This window comes from Cylas formicarius, unplaced genomic scaffold (genome assembly GCF_029955315.1).
Source record: "Cylas formicarius isolate icCylForm1 unplaced genomic scaffold, icCylForm1.1 PGA_scaffold_9__14_contigs__length_23061073, whole genome shotgun sequence".
Taxonomy (NCBI): domain Eukaryota; kingdom Metazoa; phylum Arthropoda; class Insecta; order Coleoptera; family Brentidae; genus Cylas; species Cylas formicarius.
Genome location: NW_026844365.1, coordinates 5132513 through 5148448, shown reverse-complemented (window position 1 = coordinate 5148448; position 15936 = coordinate 5132513). Strand labels below are relative to the sequence as shown.

Here is a 15936-nt window from a genome sequence, read left to right as displayed (position 1 = left end):
TTCATTTCATACCGTCGAGTTCTGAAAAGTGCCACTTTAGATGTCAAAATCACAAACATTACTTTACTTAACTATTAATTTATTAACCAAAAAACATATAACATGTATTTAACAAAATCTGGCTTAAAACGAAAAAAAATTTAATTTTCACATAGGAATGCCTGCCTATACGGACACGAAAAAACTATTTGAACTTACCCGAGGATTGATAAGACTAGGCCAAGTCTGCGTGAATTGTAGGTATTAAAATATAAATAAAAAAATAAAGGCTGAAAATTCCACGTGTTGAAAAATACATTGCCTCGGATTTACTTTAAGAGAAAATGAAATTTCCAGCCAAACAAATCCACGTTATGGGTATACTATTTACACGCCTCGAAGCAGTCTAACTCCTTTCGTTCGCGCGGTTTCAATTCGTTTTTGTATTTAATTGCTCACGTAAAAATAATTACCCTTCAATATAGAAAATATACATCGCGGTCGGGAAACAATTTGCTTTATCACAAGGAGTGAGTCTACTTCAACATTTGAACAGTGACAAAACGCTAGCGGACAAAACGGTTCAGCATTCTCGATGAGTATTTTTTAAGGTAACGAAATCAATATTACGGGCGTTCCTTTTCGTGCTATCATTACAGACCGCCTTATTTTCACCACATTTTTAGAAAAATTTCGAAGTAAAAAAAAAAACTTTGCCTAATAATAAAGTCATTTTTTGTGCAAGGTTATTTCTGTTGCGGGAAATGCGTTTGTTTCCGTTTCGTTTTACATTTTCCGCCAATCGCTGGCGTAAAAAATACTAATTATTGTCAAAGGTATTTCTATCATTACCGTATTGGTCCGTTCGTCAATGTTCCTCTCTCCCCGCTACTTTAAATAGTAATTGGGTTTCGCTAGCGCGCTACTATAACATACTCCGATCAAAACCGACCAGTTTCCCCTGACTATCTCGAAATTTTCAAACGGTCTCAAAATGGTAATTCAGACGGGAGAATTTCAATCACACTCACCGCCCTTTGTACGACAGACAACACCTAGCTCGAATGAAGTTGAAGGGTTACTACTCGCGATATAAAAATATACGTGGTATATAGGAAAAGTACCTTTTCTCAGAACGGTAGCCTTAGACTAAAAACTAAAATAAGTATTTACAACTTGTCCCTAACTGAAAAAAGGTTGGCTAGCTAAAAATGTTCCGTCACTGATCAAACCTACAACGGGTTAAGATTATATTCATATATATATATATATAATGTAAGGGGGGGGGGGGAGGCCTGACCCAAAAGAATATCACAGTTAAAAACGCCATGACAATCGGCGGTTCGAACGCTTATGCCGCCACTACGGGGTGCATACGCGTCCATATTCGTATTCTAAAAAAATTTCCATCGTCACAATGAAAAACGTCCACGAAAGACCAATATTTATAAAATTCTACATTCTATGGATCAGACCGTGTTTCCACGACGCCCATAATTAGGGCGAGAGAGATAGAGAGAGGCTCCCGAGTTGAATTCGCTCGGTGTGTGAGATTTTTTGCTATCAAACACGCGTCAATTTTTCGTAGTTATCGCGGGACATCTCAGTTATCAATTTTCGTGTTGCCCCAAAACGATCGTAGCCGCCTTTGTTTTTGAGATAAAAGGAGAAATTGCAAATTCTGCCGTTTGCATATCATATAATTGATGTTTATTCCACTTAACGATATAATTACTTTAACTTTATGATTACTGTATAAAAAAAAATGATTGCAAAGCTTGTATGATATGGACACGGACAACATAATGCGGAAGCCTGAACAGCGTACTCGGCAGAAAAAAAAATAAGTAAAAAAGTTCATATAAACTTGTGTTCCAAAGTCCCTCGCTTCGAAGATACAGGGTGTATATTGCGAAAAAATATTGGAAAAAAAAATCATTCAAATTTGGTAGGTATTGTTGGCGCTGAAAAGCAACTGTGAACCTTAGTTAAACTCGGTTTTGTTTAACCAGCGGCGTTTGTGAGACCATATTAATTTAAATTAAAAAAGAAGTCGAAAAAACGGTTTGTCTCTGCGGAAAAACTGAAGAGACTATGAGCAGCACTGAACAGAATAGATAAATTTATCAGCATCGATGTGCCATTTTTTTTATTACTTAAAATAAATAAAACGATGTCACGAACGCCACAGGTTAAACAAAAACAAGCAGGAATAATACCTATCAAGTTTGAAAAAATCCAGAAAAGTTGCTTTAAAAATAACAAAAAACTATTTATTCTATTTTTTAGCGATAGCACACTACCGAGCATTGCAGGACATACATTTATATGAACTTTTTTCCTTATTTTTATTTCCTGAATAAATCCGAGTACGCCACTGAATTCTGGACTTTACGTGCTAGATACTTAATTATCCGCGTAAATCAGTTTAAGCAGTTTTTTCGCATACTTTTTTATAATTTGATAATAATAATAATAATATATACAGGGTGCTCCATTAAAAAAAACTAACTTTAGCTTACATCTTATAAATTATATCATTTATGACAAATCTGAGTATGTCACTAAACCCTTTATTCTATGCTCCTGACAGTTATTATTTTCATTTTTTGCAACAAAATAATAATAATAATAATAATAATAATAATAATAATAATAATAATAATGTTAATTGGGACAAAATTAAGGTAGGAAACACATTTCTTTTTTTTGTAAAACGTCGAAATATAGATTTATTTGAAAACTGTATTAAATTGCAAAATCAAATTGAAATTATATATATGTAAAAAGATCGAATACACGAAATGGAAAATTGTTTCCTTTTCTCCCAGTGTCTCAAAAACAAAGCCGGCTGGGACTGTTTTGAAATCGGCATCTTTTGTTTCATTTGTTTAAAAGTAACCGAGACGCCCCCCGATAACAACGAAAACTGGACACACTGTACAAATATAATTTAACACATTAATAATTTACTTCTGCGAAATCAAACAATCGTTTAAAAAATTAGCGGGTGAAAAATCAGGCTGAGAGGGTGGGGGGGGGGCAAAATTTTAAAAATAACAAAAATTTCCGATAGGTCTTCAACTTGGAGCTCTCCTGTACAAAAATACAAACGTAAGAAGACGCACGACCAATCTGTGAACACCTTTACCCGGGGCGGACCTTCCGTAGAAATTCTCGAAACATCGAAGGTCCCGCGCCCCCTATCGGCGATGTTCAGAAATGGCCATCGAATATTTTCACTAACTAGTAGTACACGGAAATCGGGCCGGAGAAACTGCATCCGACAAATCCGTCACCCGCATTCGTGCGTTATCTCGTATCATTAAGATTCTTTGTTCTCTTAACCTCAAATGTCGGATAACCTTAAACACGGACGACTTTATCGACGGGACACAGTTTAGTCGGACGTCTCGTTTATGGTTACTAGCTTTTTTTTTATTTGAAAAATGTTAGGTATATGTTACGTCCGTTTGGTTACTACCCCGCATCGCCCCGTGGCCTCGGCTATCCCAAAATGTTACTCGTACCGTCATTGACACAATATTACATACAACCGTCTCACTATCGCACTTGCGTTCGCCTTATAGCTTTCTTAAACTTTCGTGGCTGGTGGCCCCCGTCGGTAGGTGGAGGAGCCCTGTAAAGCAAATTAGAAATTGAACTCGAAACTGAAACTGGCTCGCACTCTACTCTGTACCTACAGTTTGAGAGGGGCGCGGCTAAAGGAGGAGCATGAATATTGCATGGAACGACCGATTCCCATATTGGTGAAAAATAACGATCCGAGTCGCGGCTAAGATTGTTTGGTTGTTTGAATTTTAGTTTGGTCTACGATGGGTTTTATGATTAAGTTCGGCAACAGCGGATAAGTTTAGTAGTTATAGCTTTCTTTTCTCCTACATCACATTTTTCGTCCTGTATCTAAAAAGTATTCCTTGTAGCGTGCGCCCGAAATTCTGCGAGCTGCCGGTGCCCGAGACACTCGGTTTACAGCATTCCTGGTGCTCGACACGCCAGAAGTTCATTGCTGCTATTTGAGACACCAGGAATATTCACCATTTGGGTAGGAGTTCATTCGCATTCCTGGCGTTTTGGCTGCCATTCCGTCTTATTCGATAAGACTAAAATTCTTATTTAATCAATTATTCTACCAAAGAAAAATATGAGAATCCATAGAAATATCCAAACAACCAAATAATCTCGTCTAAACACAAACGTACGTAGGTACAGAGCAGTTTCTGTTAAGCTTCGAAGAGAAGAAGTTCGATTCATCAGTCATCAACTCAGGAGCAGTTCAGATGATTTTAAATATAGTAGTGTAGTACAGTACAGTACAGTACAGTAGACTTAGACTTTGAAAAGTTCAACAATTTCTTTGAGCATTTTTTAGTATGACAACGTTACAGGGAATAAACGCTTACGGAATTTAGCATAAGTCCCATTTCAGCTCTTCACTGGAAACTTCGGCACTGTACTAACACACAATAACGCGTTTTACCACAAGCCGAAACTCAATTTTATGTACTCGACGCGCGTTTCGCCAACCAAGTTGGCATCTTCAGGAGAAGATTAAAACTAAACTTAATAGAACAAACGTTCTCTATATATATACACATCGGGAAGTGGGAGGGGCAATTACGCACTGTTCACGCAACCAATCAGCGCGTATAATGGGCTAAATGGGATGGGACCTCTGTACTTCTTCCGTGCCTTATTCCCTCTCTTAACAATTTCTAAGCTTTCGTAGGCATCTAATTTTCTACTATTCTTTACATGTTCAACTAATATTAAATTACTAATATCTACCTTATGATTATTGTTGAACATATGTTCGGCTACGCTTGATTTTTCTAATCTACCAAATTTTAAATGAGCTAAATGTTACTTAAATCTAACATTAATTGATCTTTTGGTTTGCCCTACATATGACTTGTCACAATAATTACGACATATTTCATAAATTCCAGACTTTTCTAGTTTATCCTTGGGATTACCCAAGAGATTTTTTAATTTTGAATGATTTGATTGATTGATGATTTTAACCATGCTTTTCAACACAAAATGGCAAGTTATAATTTTCTAATCCATAGACTTGTCACATTTCCTTTAAATCAAGAGAGGTTTGAGGTGGAAAGAAGCCTTATAAAAAAGGTGGCTAGAATCAATGGCTATGAAGATAGTTTTATCGATAAGTTAATTAGGAAATTTATATTTAAAAACAAACTTCAAAAATCAACGACTTTTCAAGCAGATAATGAAAATTTAAAAGTAGTCTCGATTCCCTTCTCTCCCCAATATACAAGTGGACTTGATAGAATCTTCAGGGCCGCAGGTCTTCAAAGTGTCTATCGTCCGGATCAAAATTAAAAAATCTCTTGGGTAATCCCAAGGATAAACTAGATACCCTTGAGAAGTCGGGAATTTATGAAATATGTCGTAACGATTGTGACAAGTCATATGTAAGGCAAACCAAAAGATCGATTAATGTTAGATTTAAGGAACATTTAGCTCATTTAAAATTTGGTAGATTAGAAAAATTAAGTGTAGGCGAACAAATGTTCAACAATAATCATAAGGTAGATGTTAGTAACTTAAAATTAGTTGAACATGTAAATAATAGTAGAAAATTAAATGCCTACGAAAGCTTAGAAATTGTTAAGAGAGGGAATAAGGCACTGAACAATGACAGAGGTCCAATCCCATTTGGCCCATTATACGCGCTGATTGGTTGCGTGGACAGTGCGTAATTCCCCCTCCCACTTCCCGATGTGTATATATATATATATATATATATATATATATATATATATATATATATATATATATATATATATATATATATATAGAACATTTAGTTTTAATCTTTTCCTGAAGATGCCAACTTGATTGGCGAAACGCGCGTCGTGTACGTACGGTGCATTACATGTTAGGGAATGTTGCTCAGAAAGATCCTTTAAGAGAGTTAAATCAAAACTAACGATGCAAGTATTAAAATCGGTAGAAGGAACGTAATAATAGCCTTGAGGTAGTGTAATTAAGAGGACCGAGACTAGAGCCTTGGGGCACCCCAAAAAGCAAGTTCCCAGACTTGCATACTACTATGTGAAAAAAAGGCCGCCACTTCTTTGGTGTGTAGCCGTTTAAGCTATAGTCTATTCCGGTTTGGCGTACACAATGATGACAAAAACAACTCATGTTTGCAAAACTTACGAAAAGGCCACTCCCGAACCGCCGGTAAAATTGAAGGAAGGTTTCGCGTTGGCGTCGAATGTCGGAGGCGCTCCCGAAAAACTAAAACCTCCTGACGTGGCGGGGGCGGCCTGAAAAAATCACATACATTAAAACTTTTTAAAAAAACGTGGGCGAACGGTAAAACGTGTCTTAAAGTATATCGTTTTGACTGTTGGGGGACCTTTCCCAAAAATTGTGAAAAATGTGCCCGAATGGCTAATAAGTAGAGGAACATGCCTAATATACTTCCCGAATATCCCGATCACCCTGTACAGTATGTGTCCAGGCTATATAGCTATGTAAAAAAAACTGGCAACAGAATCACAGCCTTCATTACAACGAGAGACCAAGTTTCAGGAAATTACCGACGCACCCTGTACATTTTTAAAAAATCGTCAAGAATAAAGGTATTTGATCCGGATCTTGCGCGTCGTTTGGTTAAAGAATTTTTTCGATCGTGTATATACCGTCTTGGAGAAATGATTTTTTTTCTCGATACCCTGCAAGTGCGGTTTTTAATTTCTAAAAAATACTTCTCGACCCCCCACGCTGGAGCTAAACTTAATATATGTGTCAAATTTCAAGTGGATGGCCTCAAATTTCGGACACATCGTGGTTTCATAGCGAAGTCCAAAAAACCGATGAAAATCGAAAAAAAAAAAAGATGGATGCCTTAGTTTGATCAGACCCATTTTTTACTGGTTTGTGTACCTCGTGCACGGCTCCAAAAGGAGCCAAATTTGAAGGTCGTGCTGCAAACCGTTCAAAAGATATAGCCAATTAATGCCAGGTCTACACAGAAACGGAGAACGAAAAACAGAAAAAAAAAATTTTTTTTGACGCTCATCATTTTTTTCCCTATAGGACTTGTGATTTTTCGAAAGTAACAAGCACCGTTTTCCTAATTCGTATTCGGATTATACCTATCTAGTATCGACTGTCACCGAGACTTTCCGAAACGGGACCGAACGTCGTTCGGGATATTCGGCCATTTGTAGCGTTCCCTATATTCGGAGACAAAGCGCACTCACCGGCGAACTCCCGAAATTGAAGCCGCTATTTTGTGGAGGGGCGGCCGCGTTGGCGGCGCCGAAGCTGAAGCCGGTCGTCTGATTCGACGCCATCGCGCCGGAACCGAAGTTGAACACGCCGTTGGGGGGCGCCGTCGCGGTCTGGTTGAAAGTTTCGGCGGGTTTGGCGCCGAAACCGAAAGACGGCGCCGCAGTCTGGCCGAAACCGGCGGGCTGTTGGACCGCGGTCGCCGAATTCGTCTGTCCGAACCCGCCGATCGAGTTCGTCTGACCGAAAACGTTCGACTGCTGCTGACCGGTCGAATTCGTAAGACCAAATGCTGGCTGGGTGGCGGAACTCATCGAACCGAATGCGGGAACGGCGGAAGTCGACTGCCCGAAGGAGGCGGGGCCGGTGTTGGAGGCGGGTTGCCCGAATACCGAAGTTGCGTTTTGACCGAACGCCGACGACTGACCGAACGTGGGAACGGAATTGGACTGGCCGAACGAAAACGATTGGGTCTTGGCCGGTTCGGAAGCCGGAGGCGCCGCCGACGCGCTCCCGAAGGAATACGAAGGGGCGGGTTTATTTTCGGCGGGCGCGGTGCCGGAGAAGGAAAACGCGGGGGTTTTCGCCGGTTCCGGCGCCGCGACGCTCGACGACCCGAAAGCGAACGGCTTCGGAGGGGTCGCAGCCGGACCGCCGAACAACGCCATTCCCCCCTGGTCCGCCGGTTTGTTAAAATTGACCGTGGGCCTCAGACTCGATGAGCTGAAAGCAAATCAATTGTTACTAAGTAAATTAGAACAAAAAATGTTCAGATTTTCACAGTTTTTAATGCTTTATGACTGCTGTTTCGGCAACACCGTGCCTTTATCAATATTACCATATTCCGACACATATATATTAGGGTGCTTCATTTTTAGGCGATATTTTTTTTTCTCTGTGCTACCTGAAAAACCGATACTTTATAAAAAATTATGCCGCCGGGTATGGTCTGTTCATAGATATAAGAAAGTGACCAATTGCTTTTGAACGGATTATCCAAGGGTGGTCATTAACATACAACGCAACATGATTATTACCTAAAGTTTCGGAATTTAAATTCAGGTAAAATTGTGGTCCGTAATAAAAAATAGTTTTATATCTATCCGTGTTTAATATTCATTGGTTTGGTATACTATTTAGTTCAAGTTTATTAGTAATCATTCTATTCTTATTTCGTGTGTAATAGAGCGTGTGTTGTTGTATGTGCGAACCTAGTGTATCTCAAGAGATGCTCCCGTCCAAATGTAGAAAACACTATTCTATTGTGACTAAGGAAGTTATAAACAATGGTTATTTGACTCTCATTGAACGTGGTGCCAGCAAGCAAGCATCTTTAGAAGAAACGGCGACATTGACGAAAATTCCAACATCAACTGTATGGAAAATTGTGAATAATCCCATTTCAGCGAGGAAAAAACGAAGCGACGCTGATATTTTCTCGAGTGTAGATGAAAGTGATCAAGATATAATACGGCGCAAAATTTACCAGTTATACGAGGAACAAGGCGTGCCTACATTAGATATGTTAATTAGGAGGCTTGAAAAAGATGAAACCGGTGTTAAATGTGGCAGAACTGGCTTATTTAAATGTATTCAACCCATAGCTTTTAGATTTAAAAAAGTTGGCACAAGGCAAGTTTTAATAGAATCTTTTAGAATTCGGAAATGGCGACTGGAATATGTAGAAAAAATTAGGATTTACAGAGAACAACAAAGGTCAATTATTTACGTGGACGAAACCTGGTGCGACACTTAAGATACCCCGGAGAACGGTTGGGTCGACTCAACTGATAAGTGTAAAACCAACGCGCCATCAAAAAGAGGTAAAAGAATAACTATTTTGCATGCTGGCTCTAAAGATGGTTGGATTCCAAATGGACTTTGTTTGCGAAAAATATTAAAAAGTCTTCTCTGGATTACCATGAAGACACCACCGCTGATTTATTTGAAAGTTGGTTTAAAAACAAACTAGTTCCAAACATTCCTCCTAATAGCGTCATTGTAATGAAGAATGCAAATTATCACAGTTGACTAAAACCCCTTCCTCCACGAAGATTATACCAAAAAGTAATTAATTGAGGTTCTACAAAGTTTGAACCTACAAACGGAATACGTCTGCGATAATTATGCAAAAAATCTAAGGCATACAGTTTTAAGGCTTCCACCTTGCCACTGTATATTTAATTCCAATAAACATGTTCGGCACCAACTGAAATCTGCCATTCGTCGTAACAATGTTTTTCCCAGTGTTATCTCCAATGTCCTCAAACTTATAGAAACCGAAGTTTTTAACATCCCTCCACAAAGTTGGGCAAATTCTGTTAAACATATAGAAAAAGCAAAACAATCGTATATCCATATTGCAAATGATAATTAGAACAGGCGATGATAGCGATAGTGATACTGATATATTATGTGAATAATTTAGGTAATTTAAGTAGGTAATAAAAATAATTTGTAATTTTATTTTAAATTTAAACATAAATACATACACAAATACATAAATATTCTTTAGTATCTTTCCTAACAAAACCCCAAATAATTAAATTCTAAGCAAAGTACGGACCTGTTCGGTCATATTTCATTCTTACAGCTTGCCCGGGTCTTTCCTTAATTTGTATCAGTTAGTCACTTTCTTATATCTACGAACAGACTTTAAAAGGCTTTAAGTGCAATAACGGCTTGGCTCATTTAAAAATTAATTTTTCTATTTGAATAACACAGAATTTTTTTTCCCGGTTTTCACTTGATATTTCGACGTGAGGAATTTTTTTTTGGGAAAAACGCGTGTATAGCTTTTGTAGAACATAAAATTTGCTACAAAAAGTTCCTATGCGTACATTCTCCCCGACCAACAGCTTTTAAGTTATAGAGCTGTGAAAGTAAATGTCCATTATAATTGACATCAAACCATTTCTAAATTAGGATTTATTATTTTTACATTAATTAGCAATTAATTATAAACAAAAGAACGCTTTATTTGAGTTATTATATGATTCAAGTTTCTAATTTCCAAAATTATTTTGGAATCAAGTAGAAAAAATTAAAAATTTTAATTATAATTAAAAAATAATTAATTATAGATATTTAGAAACTATTTATGTCTGTAATCCAGTGATCACTCTAAAATTTAGTGAATGAATATAAATTTTAATTAATAAATAATGATATGTAGAAGTGCAATTTTTTATGTTATTTTAGAGTTTCTGTTGACTCAACAGCAACTCAAACATGTAGACCTTATAGCAGACATCTTCGTGGACAACTCCACCGAGTAGACCATCAGAGACATTAAGGACACCCGCATTGGCCCTAATCGACTTTGGAGGGATTTCGTGAACAATATCTTGCACTTGTTGGACAAATTATGTATTTCTGTAGAAGGAATATATTGGTTTTTTCCTTATAAGCAACTTTTCCCAATAAGAAACTGTTTTCATCGAAATTAGTTCAAATGAGTTGCTTATATAGCGCGTTCACTGTATTATAAAAAATTGGTTTGAACATTTTTAAAGCACAACAAAAAATGTAAAATTGAGGAAAAAAAATAAAATAAATAAAACTGATATAAACATAATTAATCACTGTCAATTCTTGGGTTTAAAGAACGATTCGGGGCAGGTACACAGAGACTCACCCAGACTTTGCAAAAAAAGTGTCATCTTATACGTTGAGAGTAGTAAACAGATATCTAAGGTATTCTGCCAGTATCCACCAATAAAACCTAAGCAACTGTTAAGAACCTCTTGATTAACGCTGGCTGTTAGTTTACTTAAATGACAATTTTAAGGCATAATTTTTTTTTTTGCGTTATTTGTGGTGTCGTACTAAATCTAATGGAGATGCGTTTTTATGTAAATTTTGGAACATACTTACAGATTATTATAAAACAAAAAGTAAACACTAGTATGGTCTAAATGCAAACACTATTAGAATCGTTATAAACGAAATAGAATGTATCGTGATTGAAAATTTCTAGGAACCTTTCAGCTTATAAAAAAAGTTTAATAAACGAGGCAAACTATTTTAGACCAGTATCAATAATAACAATCTTTTCATAAATTAAAATTTAAATAGTTAAGTGTCAAAGTGTGTCACAATTTTTTTTAATTTTTATTTATTGTTCATGCGATTTTCGAATTTAACGATATTGTAATAGACTATTATTGAAGAATACTATACATTTAAAAGAGAAGGAGCATTTATTTGGACCCAGGTGCTGCGCAGGTGACACGTGTATTGATTTTTGGCGAATTTTAAATATATTTGACCACGGTTGCCGTTTTGAAATCTTAAAATATATTATTATTATTGTCGAAAAATAATAGTGGCAGACAATTAGCATGCGGTTAACATTATGGCACACACTTTTGGAAATGCTCAAAAAAATAGAATTTTGAAAGTATTTGACCAGATCTGCCATTGAGATATATTATTCGTTATAGTCTTAAAAGCTTATATTAATAACTGCGGACGTTTTTATTGAGTACAGTCCTCGGTAGATAGGAAAATCTTTACTACTACCCGGACAGATGTATGCATACACTGCATGTAGCTATATTTTTTCTTTCTCCTATGTATTACTATTCTACTTATTCCAGCTTATAGCGTTTTATTTTATAGCTACTACCACTTAAATAATTTAGGGTTTATATCTGATAATTATAATCCCAACCTAACGGTTTTTGTCAGATGTTTTCAGTATGTTTGTGAATCTCTATACAGATGCCGCGTGTTTAGTGAATTTAATAAAATACACAGTGTTGCTTTATGTTATTTTTCTTTAATTAAACTAGTGAAGTGTGTTTTTTGTGCCACAGTAAAGACTGAGAAATTATTGACATTTTCAAAAGAGAGAGAGAGATGGAAAATGTCGACAAATTTTGAGGTTAAGAAAACATTATAAATTAAAATACAATGAAATAATTCTACCGGTCGAAATTTTTGATTCTGTATATCACAGTAATTGTTACGAAGCGTTTACGGCTTAAAAAAAAAATTGCAACCGATCTCAACAAAGAAGCTGTATTACAGCCCACTACGTCGTCGTCTGTAACCGAGCAACCATCAACATTAGCCGATAGCTCAATAACTGATGATACAATAGTACTTGATAATTTTGTATAAGACGTAAACGTTTCTGAGACACATGAAGTCGTAGAAAAAGATATTGGCGCTGAATTAGATCAGTCGTTGGCGGAAGGACCCTCTGTAATACCGTGAGTAGTTACAAAGCTTCGGATGGTTGGCTTGAGCAGGGCAACACATTTGTCTTTAAATAGTTCGATGGAGATATCAACTTCAATCTTTTGTTATCGACTTAATTACCAATGTCCCTGGTAAGTTGATAAAAATTAATTCTTTATCAAATATATTCGGATCAATATTACTAATTATCTATATTTTACAATTTACGGTTTATTTTTACAGAGTCCGATTCAATGGATGATGAAGAAGAGTTAACCTGCGACAAATATGACTCAGACACCTTTCAAAATTTTGTCTTAAATAAATTAAAAAAAAAAAAAATGAAATACAGATTTGAATTGTTTTTTGTTACTTGCATTATACCCCAAGATTTCAGGTCATTTCGCAATATATCTACTTCATTTATTATCAATCTTATAAAGTTTAGTATATAAAGTACATGAGAAGAATTAATTACTATACATATAGTGATAAAATTAATTTCAAATGAGTTAAATTTATGTAAAACAGCGATCATAATACGTATACATCTGACCGGGTAATAGTGAAGATTTTATCTATTGAGGAGTGTACTCAATCAATCAAAACGTCTGCAGTTATTAATATAAGCTTTTAAGACTATAACGAATAATATATCTCAATGGCAGATCGGGTCAAATACTTTCAAAATTCTATTTTTTTGAGCATTTTCAAAACTGTCTGCCATAATGTTAACCGCGTGCTAATGGTCTGCCACTATTATTTTTCAACAATAACAATAATATATTTTAAGATTTCAAAATTCGCCAAAAATCAATATCTGTCTCACCCCCACCGCTTTGGACTTAGTGGGTCCCCACATCATGTATAGTAGGTATGGGGGCCTCAGTGTACAAAAACCCAGGTCTGGTCGAATACACGCAGGTAGCCGCCCACTGGCTCTCAGACTATATACATACTCCGCGGATCCAAATTTGAACGACGGGGCCTTTGGTTTATCGGTCACGGTGGCTGGAGACGCAATCTGGCTCGAAAGAGACGTCGAAATCGTTTTGCTCTTGGTGGGAGTGAAAGTGAAGCTCGGCGAACTCGTCAACTTTATTTCCTCCTTACTATCAGCCGACGGAGGTTTGAAACTGAACCTTGGCGGGCTGCTGAAGAGTCCCGTCGATGCCGGCGTCGCAATGGCCACGGGCTTAGAATTTTTTGCTGGGAGACTGTCGTTTTCCGCGGGCGTTTGGTTTTTTGTGGACGCCGTTGTCTGAGAAGATGGCGCTGAAATAAAAAGACATTTTCATTAAACAAGATTTATTCACTACAATGTGAGAGTTGCTTTTTTTTAACGCTGTTTGATATTGAAAATTTCAGTTGATACTGTAAATATTTTGTGCTGCGGGATCAGTTAAGTAAGATATACTGTGCGGTCCAGATTATTGCTGGACTAAGTCTGTTTAAGTAAGCCCAAAATATTTCATATAATATCTAGGGTTGCAGAATTGACTGGCAAATTTTTTTGTGTTAATTGATGGGTTCATAATTTTTAAAATTTATATTTATTTATTTATAATTATTTACATTGTGCGTTACGTCGCCCGCGCATCCTGAGAACCAAATGAATAGACCACAGAATACCAGCATATTCTTTGTATCAAAATATGTGAATATGTAGAAAACTTAGTTTTTTTTTCGTTTTTTATTACTTAAAAATACAGATACAAAAATGTAATTTCTAATAAGACAGGCTTATTTATATTTATTTATAATTATTTATATTGTACGTTACGTTGCCCTCGCGTCCTGAGAACCAAATTAATAGACCACAGAATACCAGCATATTCTTTGTATCAAAATATATAAATATGTAGAAAACTTAGTTTTTTTTTCGTTTTTTATTACTTAAAAATAGAGACACAAAAATGAAATTTCTAATAAGACAGGCTTATTTATATTTATTTATATTGTGCGTTACGTCGCCCGCGCGTCCTGAGAACCAAATGAATAGACCACAGAATACCAGCATATTCTTTGTATCAAAATATGTAAATATGTAGAAAACTTAGTTTTTTTTCTTCGTTTTTTATTACTTAAAAATACAGACACAAAAATGTAATTTCTAATAAGACAGGCTTATTTATATTTATTTATAATTATTTACATTGTGCGTTACGTCGCCCCCGCGTCCTGAGAACCAAATGAATAGACCACAGAATACCAGCATATTCTTTGTATCAAAATATGTAAATATATGTAGGAAACTTAGTTTTTTTTTTTCGTTTTTTATTTATTTTTTATTTATATTTATATTTATTTATTATTAAAAATACAGACACAAAAGGTAATTTCTAATAAAACAGGGCTATTTTTGGGTATTTTAAGTACCAATACAATTAGTGGAAATTATTGATTTATTACTAGATATTTTTATTTAAAAAAGAAGTATACTACTAGGTGCGGTATGGTAGATGTTCTCTCTTCTACTTTGTTAAGCAAACAATTAAAATCACATTAGACGTCCATTTTTGACAGTTATGTAATATTTGAAAGTTATTATTTGTATTTATTTTTCGTTTGTTTCGTTCAACCACGCATAATAGGCTTTTAAATCGAGAAATGAGAGTTATAGTGTGCGTTTATGCCCAATGGTTCCGTCTATTCGTCAAAAACGATACAATCCTTGGAGCTGATGATCCACATAAAAATATTTGGAAGAGTAAGTTTTGCGTCAATCTTTAGAACAATAAAACGAGAAAGTCTTTAGCCCTATCATTTCACACCAGTCCAGCATTTGCTGCTTTCCGATCGGCAAGCAAAAATCTGTCATATCAGAAATTAAATTTAAATTGACTTTACCAGATAGGCTGATTGGACAAATCAAAATATTTAGATGCAAAGGATATACTCGCATTCTATGGCTCGTTTCTTTTGAAACACCCTGTATAGTGAGACATCTTTAATCATTTTTACGATTGATACGGTTTTGTGACGAATCAAACAATTAACACATCTACTAAAAATAATGAACTATTAATCAACTTAGCTCCTACGATCGACTTTTTAATAATACGCGCAGTTTTGCTTTTTTTTTAGTGGCATTTTATAATCTTACCTGGCGTTCCAAACGAAAATCCGGCAGCGGCCGGTACCGCCTTCTCGGGCAACTTCTCACCGGATTTCAAGAGCGGGTTCACCCTCTGCGTTTCCGTTGAACCTTTGTCGACCGCCACCTTCGGAGTGGGGCTCGACCTGTTGTCCTCGGCCTCACCCGTTGCTTGTTGCTTTTCCTTAACCGCGGGAGGCTCGCTCGATTTGGGCGTCAGACCGCCGAAGCTCGTCGTCGACAGAGGCGCCACCTGGGAGGTTATAATACGACCAAAAATATAGTGCATTCTTTGCTTTGATGTTTCAAGTATTTTACAGTACCTCAACCGCAGACCTTCGCAGGACCGTGGTAAAACCCATCCCATTAAATAGGTCTTG

General features: G+C 36.3%; 1 protein-coding gene across 1 annotated transcript in view; it reads right to left on the bottom strand.

Moving 5' to 3' along the window:
* Positions 1-87: 87 nt before the first annotated feature.
* LOC132707211 (nuclear pore complex protein Nup153-like) overlaps positions 88-15936 on the bottom strand; it is a 28449-nt gene continuing 12600 nt past the window's right edge. Inside the window, exons 7-11 of the mRNA XM_060678959.1 lie at positions 15566-15809; positions 13419-13734; positions 7245-7995; positions 6193-6302; positions 88-3619 (exon numbers count right to left, since the gene is read on the bottom strand). Of these exons, the coding sequence (XP_060534942.1) occupies positions 3544-3619; positions 6193-6302; positions 7245-7995; positions 13419-13734; positions 15566-15809 (1497 nt within the window). The 3' untranslated portion in view covers positions 88-3543. The remainder of the gene's footprint in view (positions 3620-6192; positions 6303-7244; positions 7996-13418; positions 13735-15565; positions 15810-15936) is intronic.